The following is a 16,365-nucleotide window of genomic DNA, read 5'->3' as shown; positions in this document are numbered from 1 at the left end:
GCCAGAAATTGGAGACGCACATCATCAGCAGCAGAAGAAGTCAGGAGTTTCCTCATCTGAGCCTTACGTGTGCGGACCAGTTGTTCAGCCTCACTGTTTGACTGTGGATGGATCGGAGGAGCCGTGACATGCATGGCACCATGACGGGCACAAAAATCCACAAGATCGGAAGAGGCAAATTGCAGACCATTATCAGTAACAAAAGTAGAGGGAAGGCCTCCCAAAGAGAAAATGCATGCGAGAGCATTGGTGGTTGCCGCGGTGGTAGGCGATGTGCAACGGACAATGAAAGGAAAGTTAGAGTAGGCGTCAATAACAAGAAGCCAATAAGAACCTAAAAAAGGTCCCGCGAAGTCAACATGAATACGCTCCCAGGGCTTCTCAGGCAAAGTCCACTGTGACAAAGATGACTTCGGGCGGCGGCCTGTGACGCACAACGGCCGCAAGCAGTAACCATGTGTGCGATTTCAGAGTCAATGCTGGGCCAGTACACATGACAGCGCGCCAGAGATTTTGTGCGAGAGACACCCCAGTGCCAATACTGAAGCATGCAAAGACGCAGGTACCACAACACGCAGCAAAGCATTGTTGGTGGAGAGGAGGATAACACCATCCGTAGCCGTGAGGCGGTTACGCAAAGCATAGTAGTTCCGCAACAGATCAGAAGTCTTAGTGGACGGATGATCTGGCCAACCCTTCTGAATAGGGCATAAAACCCGGGAGAGGGTAGGGTCAGAACCTGTAGCAGCCGCCAGCCGGTCCCCAGTGATGGGGAACGCGTCCACAACCCGCTGCTTGGCAACATCCAGATGGAAACGCAAAAGTTCGTCCCTATCAAATTCCAGATCAGGATCCATGGGAAGGCAAGACAGTGCATCAGCATTCACATGTTGAGCCGTCGGCCAAAAATGAATCTCATAATTGAAACGAGACAAGTAAAGAGCCTAAAGCTGGGGGTGGTGTGCAGCCTTGTCGGGAAGTGATGTTGATGGATGAAACGAGGAAACAACTGGTTTGTGATCCATAACAAGATGAAATTTGGATCCATAGAGAAAAACACCAAACTTATGAAGAGCATAAATAACGGCCAAAGCTTCTTTTTTAATTTGAGAATACTTTCATAGGGCATCCGTGAGCGTTGTGGAGGCATAAGCAATGGGTTGTTCAGAGCCATCAGAAAAACGGTGTGCAAGGACTGCACCGACCCGATATTGAGAGATGTCCATGGCAAGAACAAGATGTTGGCCAGCTTGATAAGTAGCCAGGCACAGGGCCTGTTTCAGCATAGTCTTGAATTTCTGAAAAGCCACATCGCATGACGCGGACCAGTGAAAAGGCACGTTTTTTTGCAACTGGCTATGCAACGGCTGAGCCACCAAAGGAGCAGATGGTAAAAACTTGTGATAGTATGCTATTTTCCTCAAGAAGGCGTGCAGGTCCTTAACAGATGTAGGGCGAGGAAGGGCATCGATTGCAGCAACAGTATGCTGAAGCGGACGAATACCATCCCGAGAGAGTTGAAACCCCAAGTACGTGAAAGATGCCTGAAAAAATTTTGATTTCTGAAGATTACACTTAAGACTGGCAGTCTGTAAGACATGAAAAAGTGTGCAGTGATTTTGAAGATGTTCATCAGTGGTGGAGCCAGTGACAACAATGTCGCCCTGGTAATTTATACACCCAGGGACAGTGAGCAATTATTGTTCCAAGAATCGCTGAAAGAGAGCAGGGGCACTAGCAACCCCGAATGGCAACCATTGGTATTAATAGAGGCCGAAAGGCATGTTAAGGACCAGAAACTGCCGGTATGCAGCGTTGAGAGGAAGTTGATGGTAAGCTTCTGACAGGTCAAATTTAGAAAAATACTGGCCTCCAACATGTTTAGTGAACAATTCTTCAGGTCGAGGCATAGGATAAGTGTCGATAAGGCATTGAGCATTTACAGTGGCTTTGAAATCGCCACAGAGATGAATATCACTATTTGGCTTAGCAACGACAATGACAGGAGAGGACCACTCATTTGACGTGACAGGAAGCAAGACCCCTGAAGCAGTGAGATGGTCCAGCTCCCATTTGACCTGATCATGAAGGGCCACAGGAATGGGCCGAGCCCAAAATAACTTAGGCCGAGCAGTGGGTTTGAGCGTGATATGAGCTTCAAAGTCGTATGCATGGCCTAACCCAGGAGATAAAAGAGAAGAAAATGTCATTGACAAGGAATCCAATTTAGCATAAGGAATAGCATCAGAGACGATATTGACAGAGTCATCTATGGAGAACCCAAAAACGCGAAAGGCATCGAAACCAAAAAGATTCTCCGCATTACTATGGTCGACCACAAATATGGGAACAGTGCGAACAACACATTTGTAAGATACATCAGCATCAAATTGTCCTAAGAGAGAAATCTTCTGTTTATTATAAGTCCGTAATTGCCTAGTGACAGGTGACAGGATTGGAGACCCAACTGAAGATACGTTTGAGAATTGATGATAGTGGCAGCAGAACCAGTATCCACCTGCATGCGAACATCTCGACCAAGTATTTGGACTGTGAGGAAATGACTTCCCTGAAAGGGAAGAAGTAAAATTGACAGACAACATAGAATCAGAATCAGCATCATGTTCATGAACATTATATATCTGGTCGGATTTGCAAACGGGTGACACATGACTCTTTTTTTTTTTTTTTTTTTTTTTTTGCATTTGTGGCACACGGCCCAACGTTGTGGACAATCTTCTCGTGAATGTTTCGTAAAACACCGTAGACATTAAGGAAGTTGCCATGGGTTTTGCTGCAGTTTCTTAGAGGTTTGTTTACGGTTAGGCCAAGGCTGCGCTTGGGAGCATACTGCGGCCACGTCAGCTGGCAGGGACATGCCACACGCTTCGTCAACATCACACAGAGGTCGTATTCCCCCGACATCGCCCCATGCCTCTATTTGCACTCCAGTGGCACGAGAAATTTCAAAAGAGTGAGCAATGGGTAGGACTTCATCTAGAGTCGGATTTGCCAACTGAAGGGCACATTGCCCAACTTCTTTATCGGGCGCCGATCGGGTAATAGCATCCCGTATCATGGAATCGGACAGGATTCTTTGTGAACTTCAGTAACAAATCGACACTTTCTACTGAGGCCGTAAAGTTCAGCAGCCCGAGCGCGATAGGATTGATTCGGTTGTTTTTGACAATGATAAAAGGCAACACAAGAGGCTACCACATGTGTTTGCTTTTGAAAATAGACAGACAGAAGTGAGCACATTTCAGCAAAGGACAAAAATGCAGGATCTTTCAAAGGAGCCAATTGCGACAACAACTGATACATTTGAGTTGAAATCCATGAAAGGAGCAGAGACTTACATGTTTGTTCATCCGCGATATGAAATGCCAAGAAGTGCTGTCGAAGATGTTTTACGTAATCAGACCAGTCTTCTGCCCTCTCGTCGTAAGGAAGAAAAGGAGGTAGAGACAATGATGAGAGATGCCCCGCATTTGATGCCGCGAAGAAATCGCGAATCGCATTTGTGAGAAGCGTTTGCTATTCTATGAGACCTTGCAATAGTTGCTCTAAAGTAGCCATGGAAACATGTAGGTCAATGATGGAAAAGAAAAATCACTACCTCGTCATCTATTGTTATAACTTCAAGTTGAACAAATATATTTCAAGGAAGACGCAGTACATGAAAGTCACAGTTCAAGTAAACAGGGTACACTTTAACAGTCAAATCATAACTAAGTCCAAGTCTAGCTGCCGCTGGCTGGGTGGCCGCTTAGGTGGCACTGCTGCTGCATGGCTGGCAGACAGCGCCGCATGTAGAGAACGCATGTAACTGCGCGGCGGCACTTTGAAAGATCGGCGAGTCACAACATTTGAATCCACCAATACACAGTCAGTCTCGTTGGTATACCTCCTTTCTGGAGCATTCCAAGTTTTTAACTGTATTTCCTTATGCAGGAACATTGTGCTGACAAACTTCTTGTTCTTTGCAGTTGAAAATGTTACAAGTCTTATCCCATTGTCACTAGATTGTTTGTGCAAGGTGTATGGTCCACTCACAAATCTCGTAGTAGATGCAGTATCAATGTTTGCATTTTAGCCTCCTGTCAACATCTTCATGTCATTTTGTGGCATCTTGTAATTCACTTGTTCAACTATATCATAAAAACATTACATCTCCTCATCCTTTTATTCTAGAAGAGCATGTACAGCAAGTATGGAAGTGTTCTTAAAACTTACCTTGCAGAGTCTTTCACTGGTTGCTTCATATTTAGTTTTATTGATTTTGTTTAACATTATTGGAAACCCAGTGATTTGTATTGAAATTTAGAAGAAATAATCATTTTGATTGCAAAAAATTTTTTTTTATTTTTTGGTTTAATGGTAAGTGGTTTCAGTGTTGACGAAAATTATCAGTCCATTACACGTCTCCATAGACAGAGTGCAGAGACACCAAACTGAACATGAACATATGTCAAAGGACACGCGTGTCTCTTGACCTGTGTTCATACTCTGTTCAGCATCTCTGCACATCACCTAAAGAGACTTATAAGGGTCTGATGATGACTGTCAAGATCTAAACCAGTTGCCATTAATATAGAACATTAAAAGAAATATTTTTCCAATTAAAACTGGTCATTTCTTGTACACTTTTATTGTTGACTGCTATTCCTGTTCTAAGATGTCCTTTCCTTTCTCCAGATCTTTAGTGAAATGTGGTGTCTTTCTCTCCCTTCTGTATGGCTTCATCTTTCCACCTGATCCTGAAGAGACACCACATCCATGTTTTAGTTACACAATTCATTATCCAGTGCCTTCACTGCTCTCAGTCCATTCAGTGTTTTGAAATTCCATATTCCCATACATAAATGTTTGTATCTTAGTCTTTGTTCTTTGCCATAACAGTCAACATGTGAATCCATCTCTGAGGCTAGTTTTCAGTGTTTCATAGAAGGTCCTTGTAAAGAGACTGACTTCACTTTGCCGCATGAATTTCTCTCCAACAGAGATCTGTTGTGGTTTTCCATCCTTTAAACCTTGTGTTGAATGCCTACCCATAAGGCAGCAGAAGCAGCATTTATTTTCTAGTAGTGCTTACTGGGCATCTCATACAATCAGCATTGATCTAGAGTGATATTTGTCAAGTGTATCCTTGCCATGGAATACCTTCCCGTGCTCCCTAATTCTGCTGCCTGAGTCCTTGATTGTGGATTCAGATTTATTGCAACCAACCTCCATATCCTGTCACCTTCATGGGCTAAATCTGCATTAGATTAACACAGATTCTTTCTTTCCTCCACTGTGTTTCTCAAAGCTGCTTTATTATTATTTGTTTGTTCATTCTATTCTCCAATACTTTTTTCATATTATTCTTTCACTTACCATTTTCTCTTCTTCATCTTCTATATGTATCACCACTTCTAAGTTTCTACTTTCTGTCATTTGTGAACTTAACCTCATATAGTGCATTCTAACATACTACCCTTGATCCTATATTCTCTCTGATGCTTCTACTTTCATCTTTATGTACATATGTTAAGTATTCCCTCACTGTACATCTATGAACTGATTACTTTTATACATTATAGCGTGATTTATTTGTAGCAAATCAGTTTCAAAATGATTACAACACCAGGAATCAAAATAATATTATGCCACCCACCCATTATTTATAACTTTATGCCCAAACTCCACAGTAGATAGGTATGAAAATTTATTAAAAATAAAAGGAAAAAAAGTTGCTGAGCATTAATTTAGAATCACTGAAAAAACTTGTATGACAAACTGGTACAGAAATATTATTATTCAACTGAAAAGTTCATGAGGGATGCTCTGAAAATTTGAGCAGAACACATACTTAGAATTAAAGTTCATAATTTAAGAAAAAAATTGATTGTGTTTCAGTTATGTCCAGTACAGTATATTACATTAAAGATATTTTAAGAAAAACTGTCAATCAATTTTTGTGTTTTGACAAGTTTCTTGTACATTAAGTCAATAACTTGAAATGGTAGCTTATGAGACAATAAATGTCTATTCTATTCCTCCTCATGCAAAGTTAATCCTTTGTAACCAGGGTTGGTTCTAAATGATCTAGTTGAAAATCACTATCTATATCAAAACCTAGTTAATGTGGAACAAGCATTTGTGAAAGAGAGTTGAAAGTATATCTTCTTGCATAAAAATTTCAGTTACTAGTTGAGTTTAAATATATGTCTGATATAATTAATGTAACTTTAGCTAAACAGTTCACAAAAACAAGTTTTGAAAGATCAGAAGTTCAAAGTATTTTATATCTTACAGAATGCAGTGAAAAGAGACCGTGCCAGGGACTGGGTGAACATGCGCACTTTAGTAACTTCGGCATGGCATTTCTCACTCTGTTCCGTGTAGCTACAGGAGACAACTGGAATGGAATAATGAAAGACACATTACGTGAAGACTGTGACAATTCAGCTGATTGTGTCAGAAACTGCTGTGTTTCGACAGTGATAGCACCCATCTTCTTTGTTATATTTGTTCTTATGGCACAGTTTGTGCTTGTGAATGTTGTCGTTGCTGTGCTAATGAAACATCTGGAAGAATCACACAAACAGGTAAGTAAACTGTTAAAGTTTCATTTGCAGACTATAAAATAACTATGCTCCGTCACTTACTAATTTGTTGTTATTATTCATGCATTAGACACATTTCCAGAAAATTTATGTTTTTCATTCTCATAGCATTTTAATATTTCTTAGTTACATGTACACAGTATGGTAACATGAATTTACACAGTCGGGTAACACGAAGGAAGAAGGATATGGATGTCTGCGCAGGATCCATAATTCTCAAGAATATAAAACAAAATATAGTCATAAGCTCAAGATGTAATGTTCCATTGAGTAATAAATACACTATCAGTTTCTTGTATGGTGCTCCTCATAACCACAAGTGAGGTATTGCCAATATTGAGTGGGCCTTAAGAGTGTAGTGCCTCTCAAAGTCATAAGTTTTGAAATAGCACATGATGTTCAAGATGGGTCAAAGAGAGACTAAAGGAAAAGTCCATCCTGGATGTCAATCAAGTGGTAAACCTGAGGACAAAATATGCTATAAGCATAAATTTTAGAATACTGGCTGTTGAAGTGACAGATAAGTGATAGCAGAGATTGTAGGGATGGAAAAAGTACTGAACACAAAAACTTGTATCTTAAATTTGCAGATGAGGAATTGAGTGCAAGGCTGATGTTCAAAGTGTTATGCAGTGAGCAGAAGAAACTGAATGATGTGCTTGTTTTCTAGAAAATTTGAAGCATGTTTTTAAATTCTAATTATTGACAATAATAACTCTGTTTTTAGTATGATCTGGATACAAGATTCTGAACACCAAAGACGTGTATGCCAGCTTCTTTGCACCACATAGGCATGCCATGCTCACTGCATTCACTAAGGGCAAGGGTGAAGGGAAGGAATAATGAATCTGAATTGAGGAGTGTTCCAGATAAAAAGAGTACTGAAATGATGTCACATTGTAACAGTGGAAGCATGAAAGAGACATAAAAGGGCACCTAATCATCGTTATAGAAAAGGCCTTTGAGGATGCCTAGCAACTTTGAAAATCATGATAGGCAATCTGTGTCAATACCCAAGCAACCTACTGCAGTAAATGTTAATCATAGTACTGATATGTTCTTGGAATAGGTGTTGCAGAAGTCAGAGCTGCTGTAATTAGTATTGCTGTTGTTCATTGAAATGGTAATCATTAGAATTTCTATTATTGCTGAGATACTTTCTCATTTCATTCTAGGAGTTTCAAAATAACTACATCCATAAGTAATGGAGAAAATACTTGCATGAAAGTTTGAGAGTTATCAGACAGTCTTTTTGTAATATGTTCACTGTACTAACGTATAGACTTGTAAACAGGAAAGATAACAGAATGAGATACTGGCAGAAGTAAAGCTGTGAGTACCGGGCGTGAGTCGTGCTTCGGTAGCTCAGACGGGAGAGCACTTGCCCGCGAAAGGCAAAGGTCCCGAGTTCGAGTCTCGGTCGGGCACACAGTTTTAATCTGCCAGGAAGTTCAGGAAAGATAACACTTGAACTAAACATGGTCAAATACAATGCAGTACAACAAAACAAATCTTTAATTATTGTACTGGGCTCTACAGATCAAGTCCATGAACATTGTGATTAACTCAGTACAAGCGCAATTTCCAGTACCATTAAGGAGTCCTGAGTGCAAAACTGTAAGCAGAGGAAGCAGATGCCCTTGCATAAGATGGCAGGAAAGCCTCCACTGACCAAGCACCTTGGTGAATGTTTCTATACATTTAAATTCCAAAAGACACCATGGGAACTGGAATACAGCCCAAGTCAGATGTATCTACAAGAACAGTGGAAATGATTGACCAACCTATTGTCGTAATTTCCACTTCTATCTCTAGTGATGTTTTAGAACATATTATGAATTTGGACGCTGTAACCTATCGGAAAAAATGTTGTCATGTTCAAACAATGGAATTCCATGTCAGAATATGAACAAAATAAGGAAAAGACAGATTGCTACTGACCATAAAGATGAGAGGTTGGGGTGCAGACAGGCACAACAAAAAGACAGTTATACATTAGCTTTCAGCCAAAGCTTTCTTTGGAAAAGGAAATACACACACATTCATTCACACAAGCAAGCACACTTCAAATGTGATAATGCATGCATGAGGTGTGCTTGCTTGTGTGAATGAATATGTGTATATGTTTCGTTTTCTAAAGGAGGCTTTGGCCAAAAGCTAATATTTAACTGTCTTTTCCTTGTGCCTGTCTGCAACTCAATGTGTCGTCTTTACAGTGAGTAGCAATCTATCTTTTCCTTAGATTGTTATTATCATTTTCTGCAGATGTGACATCCTAAAAGCCAGAAACAGAGATAAACAACTGGATTCTGAGTTTCTATGTTTTCAGAAGCCTTTAGTTCAGTACTACACCAATACCTACAACATAAGATATCTAGCTGGATTTGCAACTGGATTTGGAACTAATTGATAGGCAGACTGCAGCACATTATCCTAGTTAATTAGTCATCCAAGAGGGAAGAATGAATTTAAGGTGTTTTTCAAGGAAGTGTGATGTACTGTATAGTGCTGATTTGAATTGTAGGACTTTTGTACATAATGTAACAATATAATAGGAAATATAACCAGATGATAATGATAATATCCATTCACTTTTTGACAATACTGTAAACTACACTGTGTGAGGCTCCACTTAAATTTATTCCAGATATTCCAATCACACTGTGATATACCATCTCCTTCTTTAAACAAAATGAATTTGTGTAAACTTGCTACAGTTGAAATGATATAAATTTGCTTCAGTTTTAAATTCGATGAAATGTGAGCAGTCTAAATGGGTGATGCAGCTAAGAAATCTTAACCTAATATCTGCTCATTGCCATGGAGTTCTTCCTGAGAACTGGATTCATATTGTTGGTCCATTTAGCATGCTATGTGGATTAAGGAACAGAATCAGACATTTGTACTATTATAAACAGTAGTTCTGTGCATCAGACTAAAAAGTACCCTTTGATAATTTTTTGACATCTTTAAGGCTGCATTATTTTGCAGATTATTTGAATTACTTTAAAAATTAAAGACTTGCTTCACATAGATTTGTTTTTCAGATTGACAATATAAGATCATATGCTATTTCAAATTGGCAAACGGAGGAAAATGATTATCAGTCTATAACACAATTCATTAAATGATAATCTCTTACATTCCTGCCAATTGACCGAATTCTGTAAATTAGATTTTGATGTTTCATAGCAATTTATATTCTTCAAAAGGTAGAAATTACTGCTTCTAACATTTTTTTTTTTTTTTTGATATTTTAATTTTCTCATTAATTGAAATCTGAGTAATTACTTGCCCTAAATGAACTTAGAGTTGTGATACTGATCAGTGCAATATACTTCCAAAACTGATTTGTATCAACTGCCTGACAATAAATGTGATGCAACCAGAAGATATGGCTGTATGTCAATGTAAGTTTGCACACATGTACACCATCAGCAGGTATATAAATGATTAGAGCTGCAGTTCTGTGGCAACTAGAACAGCCTCCAATATGTGTTAGCATTATTCATGTTTGATGGTGCTACGAGGCTAGTGGGGTATATAATAGGTGAGTGGATAGTGTTAGATGTTGAGTGAGCACTGTGAAGGACAGAGAGATGAGACATACTCTTGTGAGACAGTGTTATGAGCACCTGATAGAGTTTCATAGGGGTGTCATTGTGCGTCTCCCTTTGGCCAGATGGTCAAACAATGCAATATTTGATTGGAGGGGCATACAGATATGACCAGATGGGAACATGAGGGCTGGCATACTCGCCATCAAGGTTCTAAATGACCATTTCTGTTCACCACAAGGGAGGATCACCATAGTGTGCACTAAGTCCACTGTAAACCCTTCACATCAGTGCCTGCCATCTGAGAACAAGTAATGTACTCCCTTCTTCATTTTGTGTCATCCTGCACCATTGGTTGGTGGCTAACAGCAGACAGATTCCAGAATTACCCTCCCATGCATAGGCTGCCATTAACAGCACAACACAAACAGCTGTATTTTGAGTCAGAGTACCTGACCATGAAGCATAGACTGCTGATGAGTGACGTCATGTTGTTTCAGTGATGAATTATAGTTCTTCACTGTGTGGATGACCACCATCGGCGAGTATGGCAGTGACCTGGGGAGAGGTTCCATTCTTCCAAAGCTATGTAGAGGCACATTGATGTTAGTCCTTGCATCAAGGTCTGAAAATCCATTGGGTAGGACATCATGTCATGACTGGTAGTGATTGTGGGAATTCTGACGGCACAACTGTATGCATGAACATCCTGCATCCTCATGTGTTACCTCTCATGTAACAGTATTCTGGTGCCATTTTTCAGTAGGATAATACTCATCCACAAGGGAAATATGTCTCTGTGAACTATCTGAGGGATGTTGAGGAACTTCCATGGTGAGCAAGATCCCAAATCTGTCCCTGATAAAAGATGCATGGGACCAGCTAGGAGGTCAACTCTATACCAGTGCCAGTACCCACCATACCAAAGATCAGTTTCAATATTTTCCCAACTGAATCAAGGCATGCATCCAGGCCAGAGGGAGTGCAGTGTCACACTGATGAGTGGGCTCACAGTGTCAAATTTTGTAAATTTGACTCATTTTTGTAGTCACTGAGACAACATTAAATATCCCTCAACCCTGATGTTTAATTTCATTTCCTCCTCTCCTTCTGGGTGCCTCTGGGAAACTGCAGTACATTATAAAACAGACTGCTTACAGAAAACAATATAATGGCCTATACTGAAATAGTTCTGAAGGATGGACTCACAGGCAACATCAAGCACATACAAAGATGGACAACAAAAATTGCCAGTTGCTTCATTGACTCATTTGAGAGCATAACAGACAAGGTGCAAAACAGAAAGGCAGAAACCTGAAGGACATATAAAAGCTTTCAAAAATTATTTCGGTAACCCCCCAGAGCTAGTTTGCAAATTGGAATGTTAGTGTTCTTTGGACTCTTATCTGGTGAAATTGGAACAGTAAAATCAGACTGACAACAGCTGACACAGAGGCAAATTAGGAATCACTGTTCCCATGCTTTATCCCTGAGTAGAACATGTGGTGAGATAAAATGTAGACCTGACACACACTTAACAGGAATTGCTGAGTAGAGATGCTGATACAAATATCAATGTAGAAGTGTAGGAAAATTCTGTGTGGTATAGTTGTGTTCTATCATTTCTGTTTGACACTTCTTTTATACTGATATTACATGGGAACAATGAATTTCTCCACAAAAGTGAGAGTGGTCTTCATGAAGTATATACATATGAAGCTGAACTCATCCTTTGTAAACATGATACACTGAATGACGGTATTAGAGTTCAAATTTATTCTACAATTCTTGAATTCTGAAAGATATATCCTAAAGTCCCCAGAAACTGGCTGCAGTTTGTGCCAGAGATGTAAGCAATATAGACAGTGTCTAGCATTTCTTTTTGTTACTAATTACACCATTCAATGTTACGAGTAGCTTTTCTGCTAAGCTCTAATATAGTAAAGACAGTAGTTATGTCTATTCTTCCCAAGGCAAAGTTATTCTATACATGTTCCATAGATCACTAGTATGAATTATGTCAAAATTCTACCTATGCATTATTTCATTCCAAGTATGTTCAACAGGTGCAGGAAATTGATCCTTGCATGACAGCGCACAGTACCAGTATGTTTCAAAAAGGCGTACATGAAAATGTGACCTTTAAGAAAGTTATATCTTGGGTTCTATTCATTGCAGAGATAGGGGTTCAAGTGTTCTGGATAGACTGTGGCCTTGTTACCATTTATATACCTATCAGAAGAATTGTCATACTATAGGTATCCTACAATACAGGGTTGAAATTTAAACACTACACACACTTCCTCCAGCCCAGGCACATTGAGCAAATTGGTGGGTCCTGTTGTATTAAGTGTGATCTAGGGTGAGCCACAGATGACTTATAAAAGCCCTATTAGTTCATGTGCAGTTCCTGAGAAAACCCTGAAGAACCATGATGTTTAGGTACTAAAAGTACCAAGTGTGGGAGTGGCCACTTCTGTAATTTCTATTCATGGCAAATCATCAAAATTCTTATTACATGTTCTTAAGATGATGTTCTCGGGAAACCTGGAAACTTTTTTGATATAATTATACATTACTGATATCCAGAGGTTCAGAGTTACTGTACTTATGCACATAAAATATATTCATAATATCCAGCCTGAGATGTAATTGTAGTTTTAACAGCCATAATGGCGAGGGCACTGGTGTCATTGCAAGAGTTCTGAGGTCACAAAACTATGTTTTAGTTGCCATTTTTTCACCAATAAAACTTGTTGATGCACTATCTCTGTTTAATGGGCACTTCATGCCAATACAGGCTGTCTTGACCTGGAAGTTATTGATTGTGCCACCAGACAGTGTAAGCACCTTACAAAAGTTATTTTGTCATTCAAAATTCTTTGTAGTTGCAAATCAGATATGGGATTTTTTGTGTACTGAATTTGTAGCCTAAAAACGTGCATTTTTATGTAAAGTAGTGTAAAGTGAACTTGCGTTGTATGGGAAACAGTTTTGTGTTAACCTTATATTATGTATACTTATATGTGCAAAAGTATGTACATGTGTCAAATTGTATAAATAAACCATTAAAACTTTACTTATCGACTGAATTAGTTTAATATAAGCAGCGCACCTTGCTGTAAAAGGAGAAAGAAGGGAAGCAGCTGAAAAATGCTCCTGTCAAAGCACATAAAAGTGGGAAACCAGCTGCCTCAGTCCTCATTCCACACTCCACGAAGGAAAGGGCAAGAAAGCAGAGAGTTTTAAGGTATTGCATGAAACTAGTCTATAATTCATGTTATGGGATGCCCATGCAAGCTTTTTCAAAGGGGAGTCCTTAAAATGGGGACTGTGCAGAAATGTCCAAGTGATGGTTCTCCAAGTGGAGTTCTGAGTCAGAATGTACAGTGGTACAACATCAAATGAGCATGGCTCATGTTTTTGTAGGAGAGTTAGAAAATATGAGAAAGGATGCAAGTGGATGCCCTTCAGACGATCCCTTGGGGGTTGGTTTTCAACCAAGGCTGCAGACTGGGAGCTTTACCAAATGCAGAAGTTGTCAACATATAAGATGAGGTATACCTGTGGGCCAATGGAGGTTACTAGCCAATCGATGGCGATGAGGAAGAATGCAACACTCAGCGTGGAATCCTGTGGGGATGCCGTTTGTTTGGCTCCACAGGGAGCTGAGTGTTGTACCAACTCTAACCCAAACAACCACTGGAATAAAAGTTGATGAATAAAAATTAATAGAGAGCCTCAAAAGCCCCAGTCATGGAGGGAAAGTAAAATGTAGTGACTCCAAGCTGTGTCATATGCATTGTGTAGGTTAAAAAAGACTACTTTATGGTGTGAGCACTTAGAAAAAGCCTGTTAGATTGCTCTTTCCAACATAATCAGATGATTGGTTGTGGATAGTTCTTCCTACAAACCTACTGATAGGGCAACAAAATGCCCTGTAGTTCGAGTATGCAGTATAATCAGGTGCCTACCATCCTTTCAAGCAGTTTGTGTTGATGAGGCTAATCGGTTGATGGCTGTCAGTCAGTCAGTGGATGTTGGATTTTTTGCCTGGCTTAAGCATCACGACATTGACACTATCTCCCCACTGTGAAGGGAAAAAATACTGTACCCAAATATGGTAGACTATTCTAAATTGGTGGAGTCCTTGAGTAACATTCAGATATTGGATTATCTGATTGCGAATACCAATCAGCATCTGGGGCAACATCATGTGGCAAAGCAGTTCCCTGTCAGCGAAATATTCATTATATAATTCTGGATGGTGGGGACGAAGGATAGGGGGATGTTGTCAATTTGCCTTTGAGTGTTCTGTAGATAGCCAGATAGAAAGAGGACACTAATGCTGTCACAAATGCAGTCACAAGGCGTTCCACAAGAACTGATACGTATATGCCCTGAAGGAAGTGTTTACTTAGATAGCTAGACTTAGTGTGAAGCCACTTATAAGTGAGAATGGTGGTCTGTGAAGAATATCACTTGAGACACTACATTGTCTTCCAATGATTCTGAATAGCTGTTTCAATGTCTTTGGTCCACCATGGTACTATCTGGTGGTGGAGGGGGACTGCAGAAAGGCAACAGCAGTTTCAGCAGTGTGGTTCATCACATTGGAGATGTCTCCCACAACCTTATGGATGCAATCTAACAGAGAGAGGGCGAAGGTGACGACAGAGTACACAACTGACTGCCTATTGGCTTTTTGAAGAGTGCAACATAGTAATTCATCTGTCAGGTGATGACAGGCAATTGACAGGATCACCAGAAAGTGGTCACTGTCATGCAGATCATTGTGTAGCAATCAATGCAGTGAAGTCACGAGATTTAGGAAAAACATCAAAATGTCAGTAGCTGAGAAGGTGCCACAGGAATTACTGAAGCAGATGGGAGTACCATAATTTAGGAGACACAAATTGAGGCCAGAAAGAAGTTGGTTAATCAGAAGGCCCCTACCAGATTAAGTGGTACTTCCCCACAGGGAGTAGTGTGCATTCAAATACTCAGGTGGAAGAAAGGAGGAGGGGGAGGGGAGAAAATGGTTGGATTAAGGTGGCCATCTCAGAACAGGCAGTGCCCTGGCTGGAAGTAAAGAAATGTTGCAAATGATGAACTCTTGGGTCTTTAACACTCGCAATGCTATTGCTTCCAACATGGTGCACGGGGAGGGGGAGGCCTCACGGAATCCACTCACTGATGACATCTATGTCAATGATACAAACCCCTCTAGATGCTCTCTCAGGACCAGTATGGTTCCAACAATATTCATGGTAACTTGAAGAGTTGGGGAATGGTCATCAGTGTTCTTGGTGAACAACACAGATCACAGAACAAGAGGAAATTATTTAATTCCAGGAGGTAACAGTAAGATCCATTGCAGTTCCACTGGATCAGCAGACTCATGGTTTCATTGTTAGGCATTAAGGCACCAGGGGGACAGTTTATGCCTCAGCATACTGTCTGCCGCTGTATGCAGTGGAACAATCTCAATGAACACTGATGTGAAATCCACAGGCATGGGGGAACCTCTCACCTCAGGGGTCACTAAACAGCCTTTTCCCAAGACTTCTTCTTCTCTTTCATGACGTTTAGCAGTTGAGGTTCTTTTGAGGGCTTATCTGCTGTGGGTGTAGGAATGGAAAAAGAGCAGGCAGCGATGAGATTCCCAGTCTATGGCTCCTTCAGTCACTGGCTGGTGTCAGGCCTCTGATCTCTAGATTTCAAGAAAAAGGGTTCATGTGAGTGAGCCATGTCACAGGTACATGCTGGAGGAGGATGCTGCCTCTCCAGGCAAGTGCCTGAAGTGGTTCCATTCAAACTATGGGACGGGAAGCACTATTGCCCCTAGCGTCAAGTTTATTTCTGTGGCTACTGGATGTTTATGTGGAGGGAGTAGGTGCCTAAGATACTGCTGACAACCTGGCCACAGCAGTTGAAAAGGTCAATATCAGTGAACCTAGATACAAGTGATCATATTTTTCTGAGATTTAAAATATGAGAGATGGTCTGTGACTCTCAGTTCCTGGATTTAGCATTTTGTGAGTAGGTTAGGATGCTTTGGGGATTGGGTTGGATAGTGATCCCTGCAATTGAGACAGACAGATGATAGTGCACATGGTGATTTTTCATGAAGTGGACATCACTGCCTCCCCAATCCATGCTGTATGTACTCTGAGAACACATATGTGTGAAACTTT

General features: G+C 40.3%; 1 protein-coding gene across 1 annotated transcript in view; it reads left to right on the top strand.

Annotated features, from left to right (window-relative positions):
• Positions 1-16,365, top strand: part of LOC126336038 (voltage-dependent T-type calcium channel subunit alpha-1G-like) — a 741,513-nt gene that overhangs the window by 695,580 nt on the left and 29,568 nt on the right. The window contains exon 36 of the mRNA XM_049999518.1: positions 6,301-6,593. Coding sequence (XP_049855475.1) covers positions 6,301-6,593 — 293 coding nt within the window. The remainder of the gene's footprint in view (positions 1-6,300; positions 6,594-16,365) is intronic.

The sequence above is a fragment of the Schistocerca gregaria genome, chromosome 2, assembly GCF_023897955.1.
Source record: "Schistocerca gregaria isolate iqSchGreg1 chromosome 2, iqSchGreg1.2, whole genome shotgun sequence".
Classification (NCBI taxonomy): domain Eukaryota; kingdom Metazoa; phylum Arthropoda; class Insecta; order Orthoptera; family Acrididae; genus Schistocerca; species Schistocerca gregaria.
This window is presented reverse-complemented; position numbering and strand designations above follow the sequence as displayed.